This window comes from Lactuca serriola, chromosome 4, assembly GCF_051521515.1.
Source record: "Lactuca serriola cultivar US96UC23 chromosome 4, Lser_US96UC23_V15, whole genome shotgun sequence".
Lineage (NCBI taxonomy): Eukaryota > Viridiplantae > Streptophyta > Magnoliopsida > Asterales > Asteraceae > Lactuca > Lactuca serriola.
In genome coordinates, this window is record NC_136411.1 from 126,189,480 (window position 1) to 126,208,545 (window position 19,066).

The following is a 19,066-nucleotide window of genomic DNA, read 5'->3' on the forward strand; positions in this document are numbered from 1 at the left end:
TGCTGTCATCAAACTAAAGGAGGGGTGCATTCGTTTGTATGATAGAAGGGATTTGTTCCAGTTTAGAAAATGGGACATTCATCATTTGAGCCATTTTCAGATTAAGGTTGTTGAGGAGATATTTGAGTCTGCCGCGAAAGAATACACCACTATGGTTGTTGAGATTATTAACAAGCGGATGTGGAATGGATCTATGGGGCTAGACGATGTGATGATCGTGGACAAAGATTGACTTCAAGCTAGCACCAAACCAAGGGGGAGATTGAAGGGCCTAATTGATGGTTTGGTCTAGGCTTTCAATGTAATAGGTTCTTTTGAGTCAATACACAGTCTTTGGTAGTTTCTGTGTAGTTTACGGCCAGCTCAGAGTTTACGGCCGTAAGCCTGTTTACGGTCGTAAACCCAAGGCCGGCCCAAGTCCAATATAAATAGAGGTGTGCTAGGTCTTTTGTTAGTTTTTGATGCCACAGAGTTCACGGATGCTTTTACCACAAGTTGTACCAAACGTTATTCCTAATAGAAAGCGGGTGCAAGCTTGTTATCGTTCTTGTTTCTACTTATTCTTTATTGTTATTGATTGTGTTTGTTACTTGATCACTGGTAAGATCCGTTTCAGGACCTTACAAGCGTTTGGCTCTCGCTGTTCAACACATGACCGTTCCACACTGCGGTCTCTCACCTTAAATCACTAGCTCTCCCCCACTTAGGGTCCTGACCCGAACCAACTACTACTCACAGTCGATCACTGCCCCATTAGGGCTCAATCAATCCATGCGTATGATGACCTTGTTCCCACGCAAATGAATGGGAACCAAATCCACGAGATAACGCTCATCATACATCCTCAGGACACAATTTCTATAAACCTCTAATGCCTGAATGGATCGATCGTATGCAATCTCAACCTCTAAAGGACAATCCAACATGCTGGTAGACTCGGCAAACCTCTTGTTGAGTGCAAGAGAAACGAAATATCGGGTAGCTCCCGAGTCAAATAACACCAACACTAGGATACCGTTCACACAGAATGATCCTAAAACATAATACATGAAACATAAATATCAAAACTGAAACATAATAAAAGATAAGGGGAAGAAACATACTCGTCACCACATCTGGTGTGACACGCGCTTCCTTGGCCGTCAACTGGAAGGCTTGACTCTTCACCACAGGAGCATCTGGCTTGCCATACTGGGCATCTGTAATCCGTATGGTCGCTAGAGCTAGGGGTGTAAATGAGTCGAGCCGAACCCGAGCCTGACCAAGCTCGAGCTCGAATCGTTTAATTTTAGGGAAGCTCGAGCTCAATTCGAGCCTTAAAATGAAGCCCGAGCTTGAATCGTGAACAATTTAGTGGGCTCGCGAGCCTAATCGAGCCTCTATGTATATGTATGTATATATATATATATATATGTGTGTGTGTGTATGTATGTATGTATGTATGTATGTATGTATGTATGTATGTATGTATGTGTATATATATATATAGGCTCATTTAAGCTCGTTTAGGCTCGCGAGCCCATTAATTGAAGCTCGGCTCGAGCTCGTTTAATAAACAAGCCTCATATTTAGGCTCGAGCTCGGCTCAGGCTCGTTTTATTCGATCTCGAGGTGAGCTTTTAAGGAGTCGATCCCGAGTAGCTCACGAGTAGCTCGGCTCACTTACACCCCTAGCTGGAGCTGGCACCACCAATGACGCTCCTGATACCAATCTCGGGCAGTTGGCCTTTTTATGGCCTCGTTGGTTGTATTGAAAACAAAGTGTGTGTGATGTCTGAACAACGGTGATAGGGGCAGTAAAATCCTTGCTAAAGTGCCTAGTCTTGCCGCACTTATAGCATCCCGATCCCCAGCTCTGCAAACTCTCTCGTGTGGCTTGCGACATTTCCTTTAGTGACTCCAGCCCTGCTGGCCCTTCGACCTCGAGTCGAATCCCTTGGGTTTCTTCACTGAAACCCCACTCGTCTGCCCTTCCTCCGCATTCCTCTTCCAAAGGTGCTCTATGTCAATCTCCCTCTCTCGTGCCCTGGCTATCATGTCATCCATGGTCGGGCACGCTGAGTAACTGACATGTTTCTGAATGTCAGCTCTCAACATACCGAGTTTTGTTCATCTCCTCATCATCCGCGTACTGAGGCACCAACAAGGCCCTCTCCTTGAGCTTGGCGGTAATCTCCACCATTGTCTCTGTAGTCTGTATCATATCCAAGAACTCTCTGGCTAGCTGTTGAATCTCCACAGCTGGTACAAACTCGGCCCGGAATCTGTTCACAAAGTCTGACCAGGTTATAGCCTCAATGGTTGGGGCTCCCAATGTATCACGGACCGCCTCCCACCAGTTCCTAGATTGCTCCCTCAAACACCCAACAACAAACCGTACCTTTGACCCCTCAGGGCAGAAGCTCGTCATATGTGCATACTCCATGTTTGTAATCCATCTCTTGGCTACAATAGGGTCTTTCACCCCGTAGAAGTCTGGCGCACCACATCCCCTAAAATCCTTGAAGGAGAGCGTGCGAGTCCTTGACTGGCCATGTGTCATGTCACTCCTGCATGCCCTAAGGCGATCCTCTATCAGCTCAATGATACCCTCCTTGATCGACACGAAAATCACCGGGTCGCCTCAAGGATGCCTCTCGTAAATCTCGGATGCAATGAACTCACGCAATCTGTCATCAATCGGCTCAGAACTCGTACCCGAACCTGACCTAGACTCTGAATCTCCTGCTCCGTGACGTGTCACCACCATTCCGAAACAAAACACACAATCGGCAGGGTCATACATAACATTGAGAGACCTCATGCTCACTACAAGTTCCCTGGTTTAATCTCAGCTCTCCTTGATTCGAGTATGGATCCTCTGCTTCTACTAGTACGGGCCCATACTACCTTCCACATTTATCCGTACTTTACTCAATAACTACCTTAACTTCACCAAGTCCCTTTTACTACTACTGTTGTTAGCGCTAATCTCATCCTAGGATTGCCCTAGGGTAATCTATGACCTACTCTCTGCCATCAGCTGCATAAGAAGTCCTTGATATATCTCCTTAACTAGCTCGCGAATACCATTACATATTACTAAGACCAGATAATTCTTCGAATGAGAGGCCCCACCCTACAACGGTTGGACTCAAACAAGAGCTGCGAAATAGGGCTAGACCTAACCTTCTAAAATTATTTAGTCCTTGTAATATTTAACTTAACGTATTTGTTTACTAGTTAATTAAAGATAACTAGGACTCCTAAAAGCACAAAGCAATCAGCATTCGAGCATTAAGTAACCAAAACCAAGCATATCCTAATCAAGCTATCGTATTACTGATTAATCATTACTAACATGCAGTTCAATAAGCATATACAGCAGGCATATAAGGCATCTTTCTAGATCATTAGCCCTAATCTAGCATATAATACACATACAGTAGGCATACAAGGCATCTTCCTAAATCATTAGCCCTAATCTAGCATGCAATTCTCATATACATACAGTAGGCATATAAGGTATCCTTCCTAGATCCTCAGCCCTAATCTAGCATGCAGTCCTCTTAATCATGACATATATCATAGCAAACTTGTATGGGTATCTTGGGGAAAACTTACTTAAGCCCGACCGTTGCACGCATCACACTCCTTGTTCTTTCTCAAAATCCTTAATTTTAATTTTAAGAAAATTGTTTTCATTGTAAAAAATTCTCAAACCCTCAATTTGAGTCCAGACACCCCCGTAGGTGTGTCCGAATCCCTCAAACCTAGGCTCTGATACCAACTTGTAACATCCCAAAAATTAAGGCCAAAATTTTCAATTTAAAATAAGTAATAAAGGGACCATTAGTATTAAAAACATTCATTGTGTCATTCCATAGCAAAACCAAATGTCAATAATCAAAATGTGTTACAATAAAACATCCTCAGAGTATATCTCCCAAGAATTCCATGTGCGAAAATAATGGTGTGATGCGCTGCAATCATGCCGGCTCCTTCCCCTTCGAAGAAGAGATCCCTGAAACCAAAACTAAAATCCGTAAGCACAAAGCTTAGTGAGTTCCCCCATCATACCACACAATCATACATTGTCAGACATATCTGGGTACCCGACCTACCCTATCAGGCATATCTGGGTGCCCGACCTACCCTGTCAAGCATATATGGGTGCTCAACTTACCCTGACAGGCATATATGGGTGCCCGACCTACCCTGTCAAGCATATCTAGGTGCCTGACCTACCCTCCGGTTTATTTCAACCGGTTACGGGGACTATTTCCCCTACCACTACCACATAATAACATAACAATAAGCACATAAATCATAACATGTAATGACATACCAAACAATTATCACAAAGACAATCATATCTAACATAAACAACTACTAGCGAGCCGACATTGGTGCCTTCGACCGACTCCTAGAGGAAGGCAACTCACCTCGTAAAGCTGAAAGCAAAATCTCACGGTAGGAAATCTCTAGCGGTAGCTCTGACGACTCCCCGAGCTATCATTACCACAATAACACTTAATCAAAAACTAATAATCCATCTTAGGGTAAAATGACCATTTTACCCCTGGTCTAATTTGGCCAATGCCTAAGGCCCAACACCATAACATGAAAGGCCCAAATCTAAATAATCTTCCCAAACCCCCTAATGGCCCACCAATGGCCTAATTTTCTAAATTGGCCCCAATTCCTCAAATGGGCCTTATCGTAAGCCCAACATACTCTTAGCCCAAAAGTAAATAATTTCGAATGGCCCATTATGGCCCCAAAGATCCAATTCCATAAATCTCAGTTCTAGGCCTAGGGGCCTTACTCCATAGTGGGACATGAGGCCCAACAATCCAGGCCCAAACTTCTAAGGCCCAAAAACCCATCTTTGTTACTCTGCATGCGTACGCACAACGTACTTGACACGTACACCCAACATACGCTGGCCTTGACCAGAAGCGGGAAATTGACCCAGTATGCGCGGCGTACTAGGGTATACGCCCAGCGTACTAGCCATTTTCCTTAAGACCCCTTTTGTGACTTAATCCATTAATTCCTAACGTCCACAACATAGATTCAGGTCCTTTAAGACATCCTAATCCATAAAGTTACAACTTTATGTCTTTGCATGCATAGATGGGGGTTAAAACATGATTTAAGTCCTTAAACAAACTTTATGACCATCACATACTTTCATGGTTGTGGCTTAACCATCAAGGTCCGATTTTTATAATTCTAAATGCTTCCAAGAGCTCAAAAGGACAACTCTTATGGTATGGAACTACCAATACACAAGGAACCTCAACAATGGAGACAAAATAACCCATAAAACACCCCAACACTACAACTAAGAATGTAATGGTCAAGTTTGAAGCTTGATACCTCAAATGAGTCATAAATGGTGCTAATCCCCTTGATTTACAAGCAATCTTCAAGTCCTTGATCCTTCTTCAAACTTCTTTCTCTTCAAAATCTCCAAAACAACACCAAAATGCTCTCAAATGGCTACCAAATCACAAGAACACACAAATATATATTAAGGTTTTCGTGAGAGATACTTAAAGGTGAGAGGGAGGTTGGACTAAGGGCATAATGTTCTTTATATAGGGATCAAACCCTAAATTTTATGGTTTTAGAGGTTACATGCCTCCTTTTGGTACGTTGGGCATACGTACTTGCCATCTGCGTCCTAATCTCTTGAGTATGTTGAGCGTACATGGCATGGTACACCCCGAGTACGACACTTCTCAGCCCAATCACAAGGACCCAAACCAATTTAATTCATTAATCTTACATAAATATAAATAATACCATATAAGTCCCAGACATTACAATACATCTGAGTACGACATGCGTACTCAGTCTAAGGGGCTGTGCGTTTTTGGGCTTCATGGTTGGGCTTTCCTTTAGGGCTAAAGTGATCGGGCCTTGTTGGGCCATCTGAAGACAATTGTTTGGACTAAGAAAGGAGTGGGATTTAGGGTAAGGCCCATGTAAGGGTTTGGGCGCAATTTGGAAAATCGGGCCATAAATGGGCCTTGGATGATTAGTTGGGTTTTTGGGCCTTTAGATTGTGAGTTTGGGTCTCAGTCTTGGACCAAACTGGGTGAAGGGTAAAATAGTCCTTTTACCCCAAGTATGGATTGTTGGATATGGATTGGAACCCAAATGTTAATTAGGTGTTATTTTATATGGATAGCTCGGCGATTCGTCGGACCAGCAACCAAGGATTTTTAGTGAGATTCAGCAGTCGAGGAGAGTTTACTCACTGGGTTTAGCGAGTATAAGGCACCTATGTCGACCCTTATCATTTATGTTAGGATGCTAGGAGTCTGCGTGGCCCTTGCATGTGTTATGTGCTGATATGTAGACCGGGTGGGGCTCGATGTCGGGCGAGGCCTGATGATTGAATCGTATGTTATTGTCTTATGATCATTACATGTGTTAGCATGATTATGTGATATATATTGTATGTGTATAGTGGGTGGGGCCCGATGTCAGGCGGGGCCTAAGAATAAGAGATATGTATACCTAGCAGGACATGATGTTGGGAGGGGCCCGAAGGAGGGCGGGGGCCTAGTATATGATTTAATATGTATGGTATGGGGTAGTTTGAGAAAATCACTGAGCTTTGTGCTTACGGTTTTCAGCTTATGTTTCAGGTACTTCTGGTTCTAGAGGGAAGAGCTCAGGATGAATGCAACGCACAACATGTAGTTTCGGTTTTGTGATTTACTCTGATTGATATGATGTGTGATACACTTATTTTCACTTGGATTGTATTGATGATGTTTTTGGAATACTGTTTTGTTTTAACTAAAAATGAAATTTTTGGGTCATATTTTTGGGACGTTTCACTTTATCCTCATGCTTTCACGTCGTGAAATATTCCTGGCAGCGTTATGATCTTGCTTCGTGTCGATACCTGCCAATACGTGTCACCACCTAAGCAGGTATCATGTCTTTCGCCACATAGCCCAATGAATCACATTCACTTTCATGGTACGACAATAACAATGTCCACATCGCGACTTCGTCTTTCTAGCCCACTCTTTGTCCTTTGACCATTCTTGCCGTGTCTTTGCATGATTGTGTCGTTTTCATTTTTTTTTTCATATTCAACCTTAAGTAAGTTGTCATTTTTATAACTACAACCTACTTTAACATTTACATATCAAAATAAAGTATAGTCAAATACTCAAACTTTCGGTCGTTACATGTTATTATCACGCGTCCTTTCACGGTCACATCACGTTCCTTTTGTTTTCACATTCAATTTAAAGTAAGTTGTCATTTTTGGAATATCAACCTACTTTAACATTTACATATCAAAATAGAGTATAGTCAAATACTCAAACTTTTGTTCGTTACATTCTCTCATTTTCTTCTCTTTTCTCTCACCTGAAACACATAGAAATCAAACTCAAGAACTCCAAAAATCGATATGGGTTTTCATTTTGTTCTTAGTTCCAAAAATCGAACTCAAGAACTCTAAAAACCGGGTTATGTTCTCTTGATTTCACATCATAGTTTTTGTTTCCAAAAGTCAAGAACTCCAACATGATTTTAGGGTTTGAATCCGTGTTTGATTGGGTTTGAAGGGTTTACTCTGAGTTTAAAGTTTACATAGATACGAGTTTGAAGCTTGAATAATATCAATTTTACAGTTGGATTTCGAAATCTGAAATCTGAAACCTTGAACTTGATTTTAAGGTTTAAATATGGGTTCAATTTTAGGGTTTGAAGCTCGAACAAATCTTCTTTGAGTTTTGAAACCTTAAACATAAATGAATTTAAAGGGCTCGATTTTTGAATCTGAAGCTTGAAGAATAATGTTTTTTTTGGTTAAACAAGCATGACTTATGAATATAATGAGTTTTTTAAGGAGACGAACACGACCTAAGAAGAAAAGAACACAATAATGCTTCTCGTTTCTAGGACATCAACACAATGACCATGATGAAGATGATGAAGAACACTTAAAGATGACCGAAGAAGATAATAGGAAAATTCAAAGATGATTAAAGAACTCATATTTGGCGGAAAAATACGTTGAAAACTTGCAAAACCCAATATATCTAGTCATATTTACTCTTTTTTTTTAACAATTTTAACAAATTCAATAATGCATAAACTACAAAAATAAATTAATGATTAAATATAAACTACAAAAATAAAAAATAAAATTGATTTCCATATTACGAGTCTTTTTTTTTTTTTTTTTTAATTTTAAAAATCTGAGACAGATTTAGGTTTTGACTTTTAAGTTTTAACCAAAAAGGCTTTTTAAATTCCAAAGTCCAAAACAAATTTACGTTTTGTTTTTTTAATATAAATTGCTCTTGAACTTTACTTTAAGACCAACTATCTCTCAAAATTATTTCTTTTCCAATCAGCCACCGAACTTTACTTTCGTGCTTTTAGCCCTTAACAACTTCCCAGAAATTGCCTTCGAGTTGTTGCTCATAACCCCCCGTTACTTTATGTCATCCAAAATCCGTTAACTTCTTCCCAATTTCATCTCCACATTTCTCTCAAACATCGTGGCACTGGCATCTACGGCTTTTGCTTTACTCCTTTCTCAGTCTCCATTCTTCCAAAATTGGGTGAAATCGTGCCTTTTTCATCCTCGGATTTGAAGCTTTTACGTCAACAAATTATAGTTCAGTTAGTACTGAAGTAAAAGCTAGGGTTTTGTAACTTGATTCGTCTTCAGAATGACTCTCAGGGGCGCAGATTTTAAGTGGTTCGTTTTCATAATCTATCTTCGCATACTTTACTTTCAAAATTCATCATTTTTTTTTGTAAAATTCCTGATTTCTATGAGTTCTAACTCCAAAATTTGCAGGTATGATGGGTTTTTCCTAGCGATGCTTGCCACTAGCATGTATCCTTTCGCGACATATAACCTTTTCCTTTTTTATACTCGTTTTCGTTTTCATTTGTTGATCCTTGACGATTGTAACTATTAGAATTATCATTGCGATCAATTGGAACCATTACCATCTCTGTACGCACCCATTGCACATATGGATTGTGGTACGTGATTACCAAATTAAAAACTCTCGATCTTCCCCCTTTTTCGAATTAATTCTATCTAAGCCCAATTCATTCATGTTGTCCTTGTTTGAAATAGGTCGATTACTCTACTGTTTTTGTATTCCGTCTGTTGATGTTTGTAGACAATGGACTTGCTTCAGGATTGGGATTGTAAGTTGTTCTTGATCATATCTTCAAATTGCTAATAGCTTCATAGCTCATAGTTTCTATTTCAAATCAAATGACATAGGGATTTTGGGCGACAACAGAGAGATGCTCGTTTTTGTGGAAGAGTGGTGGTTCTCTCCATTCTTTGTGTATTGCTTTATCCTTTCCTCTGGGCATGGACCATTATTGGATCTCTATGGTTCAGCAGTGCAAGGGACTGTGTATGTATAATCTTTTATTTTCTTCAACTATTACTTTAAGTGAAAAGCTTTGATGAAAAGATATTGTGCAAATCATCATTACAGTTGCCTGAAGAAGGTCAGAAATGGGGTTTCCTTATATGGTTGCTTTTCAGCTACTGTGGACTCATCTGCCTTGCTGGAATATCTATGAAAACAGTATGATTTATAAAATAATTCAAAGACTTTGATTTTAGCCTTTTAGTTTGATAATCCTTTAAAATCCATCTATTCTTCAGTGGTTAAGAAGAAGACAAGCTCATTCGCTACGTGCTCAACAAGGGATTCCTCTTTCAGAATACGGGGTACGTACATGTACATGTACATGTACCCTTTATATATCAATCATTTTCACTTCATTTTTTAAGCTCACTCAAGATTTATGAAGATAAAAGAAAGAAAAATTTCACCGACTCTGTGTTGTAGGTTTTGGTTGATATGATACGTGTACCTGATTGGGCATTTGAAACTGCTGCTGGCCAAGAAATGAGAGGTATGGGTCAAGATGCAACTTCATATCATCCGGGACTTTACTTGACTGAACCCCAGGTAATAATAAATTGATATGCCTCTTATTGGGTCTGATTCAGACTGTTTGATACCACAATCAGAAGTCTTTGAATATGTACTATAGCCTCTGATATGTCTCTTACTGGGTCTGAAAACTTTGTAATTTGGGAAATTAGAGAGAAGCAGTGGAAGCACTAATCCAAGAACTTCCAAAGTTCATGCTGAAAGCCGTTCCAACCGATTGTAGCGAGTGTCCAATTTGTTTGGAAGAGTTCCATGTAGGCAACGAGGTAATCTTACATTTCTTCAACCATAATAGGAACGTACGATTTCTTTATTATTATTATTATTTTTACTAATGATAATAATATGTAACAATGGGATTATCAGGTGCGTGGGCTTCCGTGTGCTCATAACTTCCATGTGGGATGCATTGATGAATGGCTTAGATTAAATGTGAAATGCCCTCGATGCAGATCTTCTGTATTTCCAAATCTTGACCTAAATGCCCTTCCCACCATCCCTGCTGACCCCGATGGCTCAACTGTTGCAACCACCCGTTACATGAGGAGGAGTGAGCCGTCTAGCCAGAGTTATTTGTTGCGAATGCAGGGTTTTTTGAGACCGATTCGCATGGGAAACGCGGATTCCGGTTCCGATAGCGCGTTGGAAACAGCAGAAAATGGAGGTGTGTCGTCTGATGATAGTCGGAATCGGAATCGGAATGATAACTCTTGCTAATAAGTTGATTCTTAAAGATTGGGTCATTAACAATGTAGGTGGTTAGAAACTGCAAATATATATTACATATATGTATTAACAAGAAATCACTTTTGGAGGAAACTTGTTTGAAATGAATAGACTTGTTTGTAAACATCTTTTTTTTTACTAGAAGTGGGCAAAAAACTGGTTACCTTGAAAACTTAATTGATCACAAATAGCCAAAAAAAATAATGAATGTATTTTTTTTTTTAATTAAAAGTAGAAAAATATTGTTTTGACCTTTTTAACAAGATTGAATGGCCGAAAAACACTTTATGATGTGTTTCCTTATTGGCCCATATTTGAACTACAGTGTGAATTTTGCGAATTTTGTTAAAGAGAAATTATGAAAACACAATCAAATCCGGTAAAGTGGTGAAGCTATGACTTGTCCAAACTGGTTTTGCAAAAACTAAGCTCCAATAACTGTCATAAATCGGATAGAAATTATCGAATCTTTTTATATTAAAAACCGGTTTCATACTGATCCAGTTTTGTCAAAAACCGGTTTGTTTTCCATGAGGATAAACCGAATCGATTTTCAAAGTTCGGATCGAATTAAATATCTGGTTTGGCCACCTCTAGCCTAAAGGTGGCCAAACCGGATCCACGAAATTAAACCGATCCGATCCGAAAACCGATTTCGGTCAAAACCGGTTTTGACCAAACCGGGTCGGATTAAACCGGTGACCGGATTCAAACCGGTTTGACTTTACGGACTCAAAATCGGATTTACCCCCAGATCACAAACCGGATTCTACAAAACCCGGTTCTTAAGCCGTTGAAAAATCTGGTAAAAGCTTAAAAAATCCGGATCAAACCGGTTTCAAATCGGATTCGGACTGTTGACCAGATTCGGATCGGATTTTAACCGGATTTAGATCGGATTTTACCGGATCGGATTGTTGACCGGATCGGATCGGATCCTGGGTTTGTGCATCTCTACCTCTAGGTTTAACACCATGAAAGCATCATTATGGGCCTCAATATGGGCCTGATGAGAGGTTGAACCCATTTGAGTTAGAGATACACAAAATCAGCTTTAACCGGTCCAGGCAAAACCAGTCTCGAGCCTAAAGATTCTCTCAAAAATTGGTAAGTGACCTAATCGGTCCTCGACTAATTCTTGTATAAAAAGTTATTGTGGAACAATTTTATTTGATTTTAAAATACAAAAAGAAAAAAAAATTATATGCTTTTAAAATACAAAAAGAAAAAAAAAATTATGAAAATCAATTTTCTTTAGAAACACGATATTTATTGACGTGTTATAATCGACTGTGTCTTCGTTGGACTTTATGAAGCTTAATTGTCGCCGTCTTCATTAGGTTTGGTGAATCTTGTCGGTTGTCGTAGCGGTCTTGAATTGTAATCCTGCCACTATTGATACAGTTGTAGAAGTTTTAACTGTTAGTAACTTGTGGATCATGATAACTAAAATCTGAAAATCAAATTAAATACTTATGTCCATTTTTTATATTATTATATTCCTACACTAACCAATTAACATTTATATTTCCACACCAACCAAATAACATATTATCATGCACATGGTGATCCCCTCATCGGCCATGTTCTAGCAATGAACATGACTTGACATATTTGAGATAAGAAAAAAATATATATTTGAATGGATTGAACGTTGCAGGGACAAATATTCTCTAATATTGTTTTGGACCACACCATCATTATTCATTATTTTTACATTTTATCGTCCTCTTTTCTAAATATGTGAAAATAAAATATCGGATAAATAATGAATAAAAAATTTATATTTCTAGCATATGTTCAAACTATAACCCAAAGTTTACTTATAAAAATCATTATTTGAACAATTACCTTTTTTTTAGTTTTATTTGTTAAATAAAATATAACCCAAAGTTTACTTGGTTTTATGCAATAAGAGGTTTTTTTTTTCGAATTTGTGAAGTGGTCTACAAAAACGTGGATTTTTTTTTAATTATTGATATATTATTCAATTACAAATTGTAACTATATAGAATCTTTTCTTTCATATTTGATTTGTTATCATCCAAATTATTTGAAATTTAGGGCGGTCCAAACGTGTATGGGGCCCGGGGCGAAAAGAAAAAAATGGCCCCTCAAAGGCAAATATAATATAGATTAAAAAAATATCATTTACACATGTTCAATTAGCAATAATAAGCAAGTCAAATTGTTTATCGTTTGAGTTTGAAACGACCCTCAAAATCATTTAGATAATAATTTTTTTATATGTATACACTACATAGCCCACAAATTTTGGGCCCCTGGAGACGTGGGTCCTGGGCGGTCGCCCGGGTTGCCCACCGTCTGGACCGGCCCTGTTGAAATTATTGTTCGAGTCCGTGTGAAACCTTTGTTGATTTGTTTAGTACTCTTGCAAATTTAAAATACACATATGTGATGTTTTAAGCAATAAGAGTTTTTCTTTTCGAATTTGTGAAGTGGTTTACAAAAACGTGGATTTTGTTTTAATTATTGATATATTATTTAACTACAAATTGTAACTATATAGAATCTTTTCTTTCATATTTGATTTGTTATCATCCAAATTATTTGAAATTATTGCTCGAATCCGTGTGAAACCTTTATTCATTAGTTTAGTCCTCTTGCAAATTTAATACACAAATGTGATGTTTTGATTGCAGCAGTTGTCCAAAATCCTCTATAAATATGATAAAATATTATTATATGAGTAAATATTAAATATAATATATCGGTTTTTTACGTACTTATACAATTTAAAAAATGGTACTTTTGATAGAGGTGTGATGATATTTGGTTTGTATATATGATGTGTCAAAAAAAGGTCGAAACATCATAGTTGACTACTCTTATAACAGGGTTGTTGATCGGGTCAACCCGATCGGGTTTCGGGTTAAACGGGTCGGGTTAACTGGTTTTTTCTTTAAAAAAATTTGACCCTAAACCCGACTCTATTAAGGTTCGGGTTAGTCGGGTTTCGGGTTAATCGGGTTGGGTTAGTCGGGTTAATCGGGTTTAAATAGAAATAAAATAATATTTGTTTATTTTAGTAAATAACTTATAAATATAAGGACCTAAAATGTAACGTTTTAAAAAGTAAACTTTTTGTACATGCAATGAATTTAAAAACTACAAAACCTTGGGTTCATAAACTTGCTTAACTTACATATACAAATTTTTGTTACCTTTAGTATAACTATCAATTAATTCCTTATATATGTTTATTTTATTAAACCAATATAATATACCTTTTAATACACCTTTAGTATAACTATCAATTAATTCCTTATATATGTTTATTTTATTAAACCAATATAATTTACCTTTTAATACACCTTAATATGAAAAGATCCGATATGTATCATTCTAGAAAATATAACCAAAGATTAGTAAATGTCAAATAAGCCAAACATATATGCATAATAATTTTCTTATTTCAAAGAACATGTGTTCGTACTTCACATCTGGGGGATATAATATGTAAAAAAGTTATAGTATGCCCCTTATTCGGGTTAATCGGGTTAAGCCGCAACCCGATTTTTTAAAAAAATCAACCCTAAACCTGACCCTAAATGCAATTCGGGTATGACGGGTTAATCGGGTTCAAGTTTTTTTGACATCCCTACTTATAACTATCGTAAATCCCTGCTTATAACTGTCGTAACTTTACAAATTAACAATTTATACATAATAAATAATATGAAAAAGTTGCTGTAACAATAATGTTATTGGTGTTTCTACTTTGTCATTTATTTTTGTTTGACTCGTCGGTATGGGTAGGTAAACAGTGTGGAGGGCCGATGTGGCATTTCCCCCCCCCCCCCCCCTTTGTGGTAAGTTGCGTTCTTGTTACAACATAATGAAACGTGAGAAAATTCACACTAGCTTCCACTCGCAATATGTCGACGTGTGGCCACTCATTAGTTTTAGACTTCCGAACTGGTTTGATCGTCTACAAACTATTATCGATAAAACTGCGGGGATGTGGTATTATTAGTATGTATATTTGTACATTAGCCCACTCTTGTATTTAGACTAAGGCTCATGCCTATATTTGTGTATATTTGTGTTTATATATGTATATAATCTTGATCGAGAGGTAATCAGAATGATATTAAATTAAATCCATAATAATAATTACTTCCAAACTTTCAAAGTTTCGAATCAAGTGGTTATTTTGGCAATTTCTTAAAAAAGGATTAAGTCGTTAAAAATAATTATCAAATATATATCGCCATTTTCGTTAATAATAAAAAGATTATTCAAAGTCGTAAAAATCGCAACAAATCTGTACACGTATTTTAGAAAAATAATAACAATAATAATTGAAACCAAACAAAAAAAAAAAACAACTACATTGGCTATTTTACAGTTTGCTCTTATTTTCATTATTCAATATCACACAACAATCCTCAAACTACACATTGTCACATTCAAACACTCGTAAATACATCTACGTATCTTGATTATTATATTGGATAATTATTTTCAGATAATGACTAAAGAACCATTATTTCAAAAACTAAAAAATAATTAAAAGCTCTAACATATACATGTGGTATTCGATTCGTGAGGTTCTCCCACTAGGCTCTAGCTTTCTTTTTAAGACAATAATAAGAATTAAAAATATTAAATTAATACAAAATAAAAAGGATAGAGTTGTACCATATCGTACATCACGTGGCTGCATGTGTTTCAATTATGGCTTTGACAGTTACCCCTCTTGATCCCATTCCCCATCTTTCGCTATCACAAAAAAATAAAAAAAATAAATACGTTATATTATATTTATATTATAATTTTGAACTGTTTCAATTATGTGATTGTTTTTAATAATAAAATGGATATCTAAATTACTAAAAAAGTCTTTAAGTTCATACGTTAATTTTTCCAACATAAAAATTGTTTTGTTACAAAAAGACTCGCTAATTTTGACCTACGTAAATATATTAAACTTTTGATTTTTTTCTCAGAGTGGCTTCTTTTTCGCAGAGTATGTTTTTGAGAGATTTTTGTTTCTATAAAAGTCATATGTCCTACGGTTTTCTTTAACTTGGAAGATCTTGAAAATGATGCAATACATCCATTTTTTAGTTATAGATTAGTTTTGTAAAATAAATTATAACAGTATTAAAATTGAAAGCGAAAGATTCTTATTGTAGTTCTTATAGAATCGACTTGGTGGATATGAGGATTGAATGATATAATCGATTTGCAATATTTGTTTCATTGTGAACTATAATCTATTTGGTGAAGAGAAGTGGTAGGTTAAATGACGAATAGAAAAGATGAAAGGAGTTTTGTGGGCCCATGCCCGCTCACAAAATCACGAGTTCATTTATACGCAGTGTATATTTTCTTGATCAAGGGTAAAATGGTGCGTTTTAGATAATATATGGACTATAAAATGAGTAATTCTATAATTTATTATAAAATTATTAATTTCTAAATGGAATTGAATATCTCAATTTTCAACCTCAATTTTAAAATCAAGATAACAAGGAAATGAAAATTGCAACTAGTAAAAAACAATCTTAAACTAGATTTTATCATGCATATTATCAAATCAAAATGATTTGGAAATCTAGATGAAATTGAGTATGTTTGTGTATAGGTTATTCACGCTGTCCGTTGATCTTTGGGTGATTTTCGTATTTTTTGCCAAATTCGCTTTAGTTCTTTTTGTGGGTGAATTTGGTCAAAGCTATAGACAATATGGGTTATCACAATGTTAATATGGAATGATTTATTGTTAGGAGGACTGGCCGAGGAGATTGAAGTAAGTTTTTATTAGAAAACAAAAGATTTTTTTTTGATATAATAAAAAATAATATATATATTATAGTTCAATACATATCGATTGAAGGCAAACGGATAACAAGCTGCGCCGTTAGCCCTTTCTGAATGGCAAAATCAATTCTTTTGAAAACAACATTTATGGATCTAGGAGATATGACATTAGAATGCATGACCCGTTGGACTCTATTAAGGAGCTCCACCGCCTCTGGTGCGAGAAAACCAAATGTATCGAATGCAAAAAGAACAAACACATGTTGATTTTCTCTACATGCATTCTCGTGCTTTACCACTTTGCACGCAGCGGCTTTCAAAGCGGCATGCCCAGCTGTGAAACTCATGCTCCCCAAACCAATGAAAGGAAAGACCTCAGTAAGATCCACACACGCATGCTTCCCTCCTATCAATCCAAATACCAAAATGTCAGCCGGTCTAAGTGTGGACCTGTCATCCTGCGGGTCCGTCAAAAAGTTCACTGACGCTTCTTTCTTCACAGAAATACCAGCACGCCGACAAGCATCAAAGAGAACATCCCGAACCACATCATGTCTATACTTGAAACCAGTGAGCTCTCTACAATGAATCGTGTGTTCCCCAAAGGTATCCAAACATGCCTTGCCACAAACTGGGCATATCTCGTCAATTGGGAATATGGGAATCATGAAGCGGTAACGAAGGATAGTTCGGTACTCCACGGGAGACATATGCTGCCCAAGACCATCAATAGGGATAGTTAGCAGAAAATCCTGAGCATGAGGCGCCCGCAGACACTGAAAGACTATTTTCTGTCTCACAGTCATGTCGAAGTCGACTTCCATATCTTGGACGATTTTGCTAAACAGGGCACATGCCAAAGCTTATTGGGATTCAGGGGGCAGTGTCCTTATTAGTGAAACCGCTACATTCAAATCTCGGAATCGTATCGCGAAGACGAGTCATAGCACATAGGTAATCCGAGTCCATACCACATATGTCACTGTCACGTAAGATGTGGTCTTGTAATGCCCAAGATTGGGCCCTCGAGGCTACAAATGCGTAGGAGGAAACCTCGTAGGCCGAATACAAACCCAAACCATCGAAACGAATAGGTAAGGAAGCCAAGCGCCACTGAATGTCTCCAAAGAAGGGGCCTCCACATACCACCATATCCTCGATAGACCTGCGCAATCCTTTGTCAAAGAATAACGCTGCCTATTCTATGTGTACCGGTTGGCATGTCCATAAACCAAAGAAAAGTTTTGCAATACTCATACATGATCGAAGCAAAAGGAGCTCACTCTGCGGGTCACATAGTTGTGGAAGAAGGCCCATTAAATCAACAACATTGACCGCTCTCTTCATGGTCAGCCAGCTAATAAACCCCGCGTCTCTACTAACACCCCCCCCCCCCCCCCCAAGGAGCTTCACCCCCAAAGAAGGCCTCCCTATATCCGTTGGGAATAAATCGGCACGAAGCTTCCTACCACCACCTGAGGGCCAAAAAATCTTCGTTTTCTTGATGTTTAACTCAAGACCCAAACCTGGACCATGCAACCGAATTATGTTCAACACTCTAGCCACCTCCTTTGAATCCCCAATGATAGTCCCATCATTTAGATAAGCACGGAGAAGGAGCTTACAATTGTCTCTAATCTTGTGGAATTGATTAATGCAATTGATTTTTAATGGAGGGTACTTGAATTAATTAATGGCAATTATTGATAATGTTAATCTTGAAGACGTGGAAGATAAATGATATTCTCTGATTTATATAATTTCACTTCTCCGGCACCAATTGCATTATCATAACTTGATCACCAAAATTGTCCACACTACTCGAATTAATCTGAATAAAATGATGGTTATTGATTTACAATATTCATTATGCCCTATTTGTGAGTACGATGTGGAGAGGTGAAATCGGTTTATTGAATGCGAAGTAGCCAAAGAAATTTGATCAAAGGTTGCCTTATGGTCGGGGAGTCATTACGGAGTCATGATGATTTGAGGACTAGGCTTGATCGGGCAGATAGTTTTTACTTTTTATTTGATTTCGGCCAAAACAAAATTGTATGAGAATAATCATATTTTTAAAGAGAAGCGAATCAAGAAGGATTCCGGTTTTATCCGGATGTCGCTATGGTGTTTTCTTGTTTAGGGACTAAGTGTAGACATTAGTAATTTTAAGATTTCTTGATGGGATTGGGTTAAAAATCCACGTTCACCATAATCTTTTTTTATTTATTATTTTTTTTATTTTTAATTTTTTTTCTAATTTCATTCTAGTTTTTGATAGTTTGATTAAGAAAAGTCAGTTGGTTGTTCAAGGTATTTGAGTGGGTTATATACTTATATATAAAGTGAACGTATTTCAATCAATTTATATTCATACTTATATATTCATACTTAAATAATAAAGGACATGATGTTAAGAACATGATATACATTCATACTTAAATAATAGATTTTGATAACATGATTTTAAAAACGTGTTATAATAGTAAATGATATACGTTCATACTTAAATAATTAATAAATAATCGACAAGTAAATCCAGTTTAGGTAATAAGAATCTTGATTATTACAACGATCATGTACTTCGA

General features: G+C 37.3%; 1 protein-coding gene across 1 annotated transcript; it reads left to right on the forward strand.

The window, feature by feature from the left end:
- Nucleotides 1-8,399: 8,399 nt before the first annotated feature.
- LOC145102502 (E3 ubiquitin-protein ligase SIS3-like) lies at nucleotides 8,400-10,860 on the forward strand. The gene is made up of 10 exons (XM_079039899.1): nucleotides 8,400-8,728; nucleotides 8,831-8,869; nucleotides 8,955-9,021; nucleotides 9,119-9,192; nucleotides 9,272-9,410; nucleotides 9,495-9,587; nucleotides 9,668-9,733; nucleotides 9,855-9,977; nucleotides 10,115-10,228; nucleotides 10,329-10,860. Exons 1-10 carry the CDS (start codon nucleotides 8,700-8,702, stop codon nucleotides 10,677-10,679), a joined length of 1,095 nt encoding a protein of 364 aa, XP_078896025.1. The 5' UTR covers nucleotides 8,400-8,699; the 3' UTR covers nucleotides 10,680-10,860.
- Nucleotides 10,861-19,066: the final 8,206 nt, after the last annotated feature.

Excerpts from the sequence above, each read along its gene's own strand:
- LOC145102502 (XM_079039899.1), top strand. The coding sequence starts at position 8,700 with ATGACTCTCAGGGGCGCAGATTTTAAGTG. Across the intron at positions 9,588-9,667 it reads CTGGAATATCTATGAAAACA|TGGTTAAGAAGAAGACAAGC; the intron begins GTATGATTTATA and ends TCTATTCTTCAG. Across the intron at positions 10,229-10,328 it reads AGTTCCATGTAGGCAACGAG|GTGCGTGGGCTTCCGTGTGC; the intron begins GTAATCTTACAT and ends TGGGATTATCAG.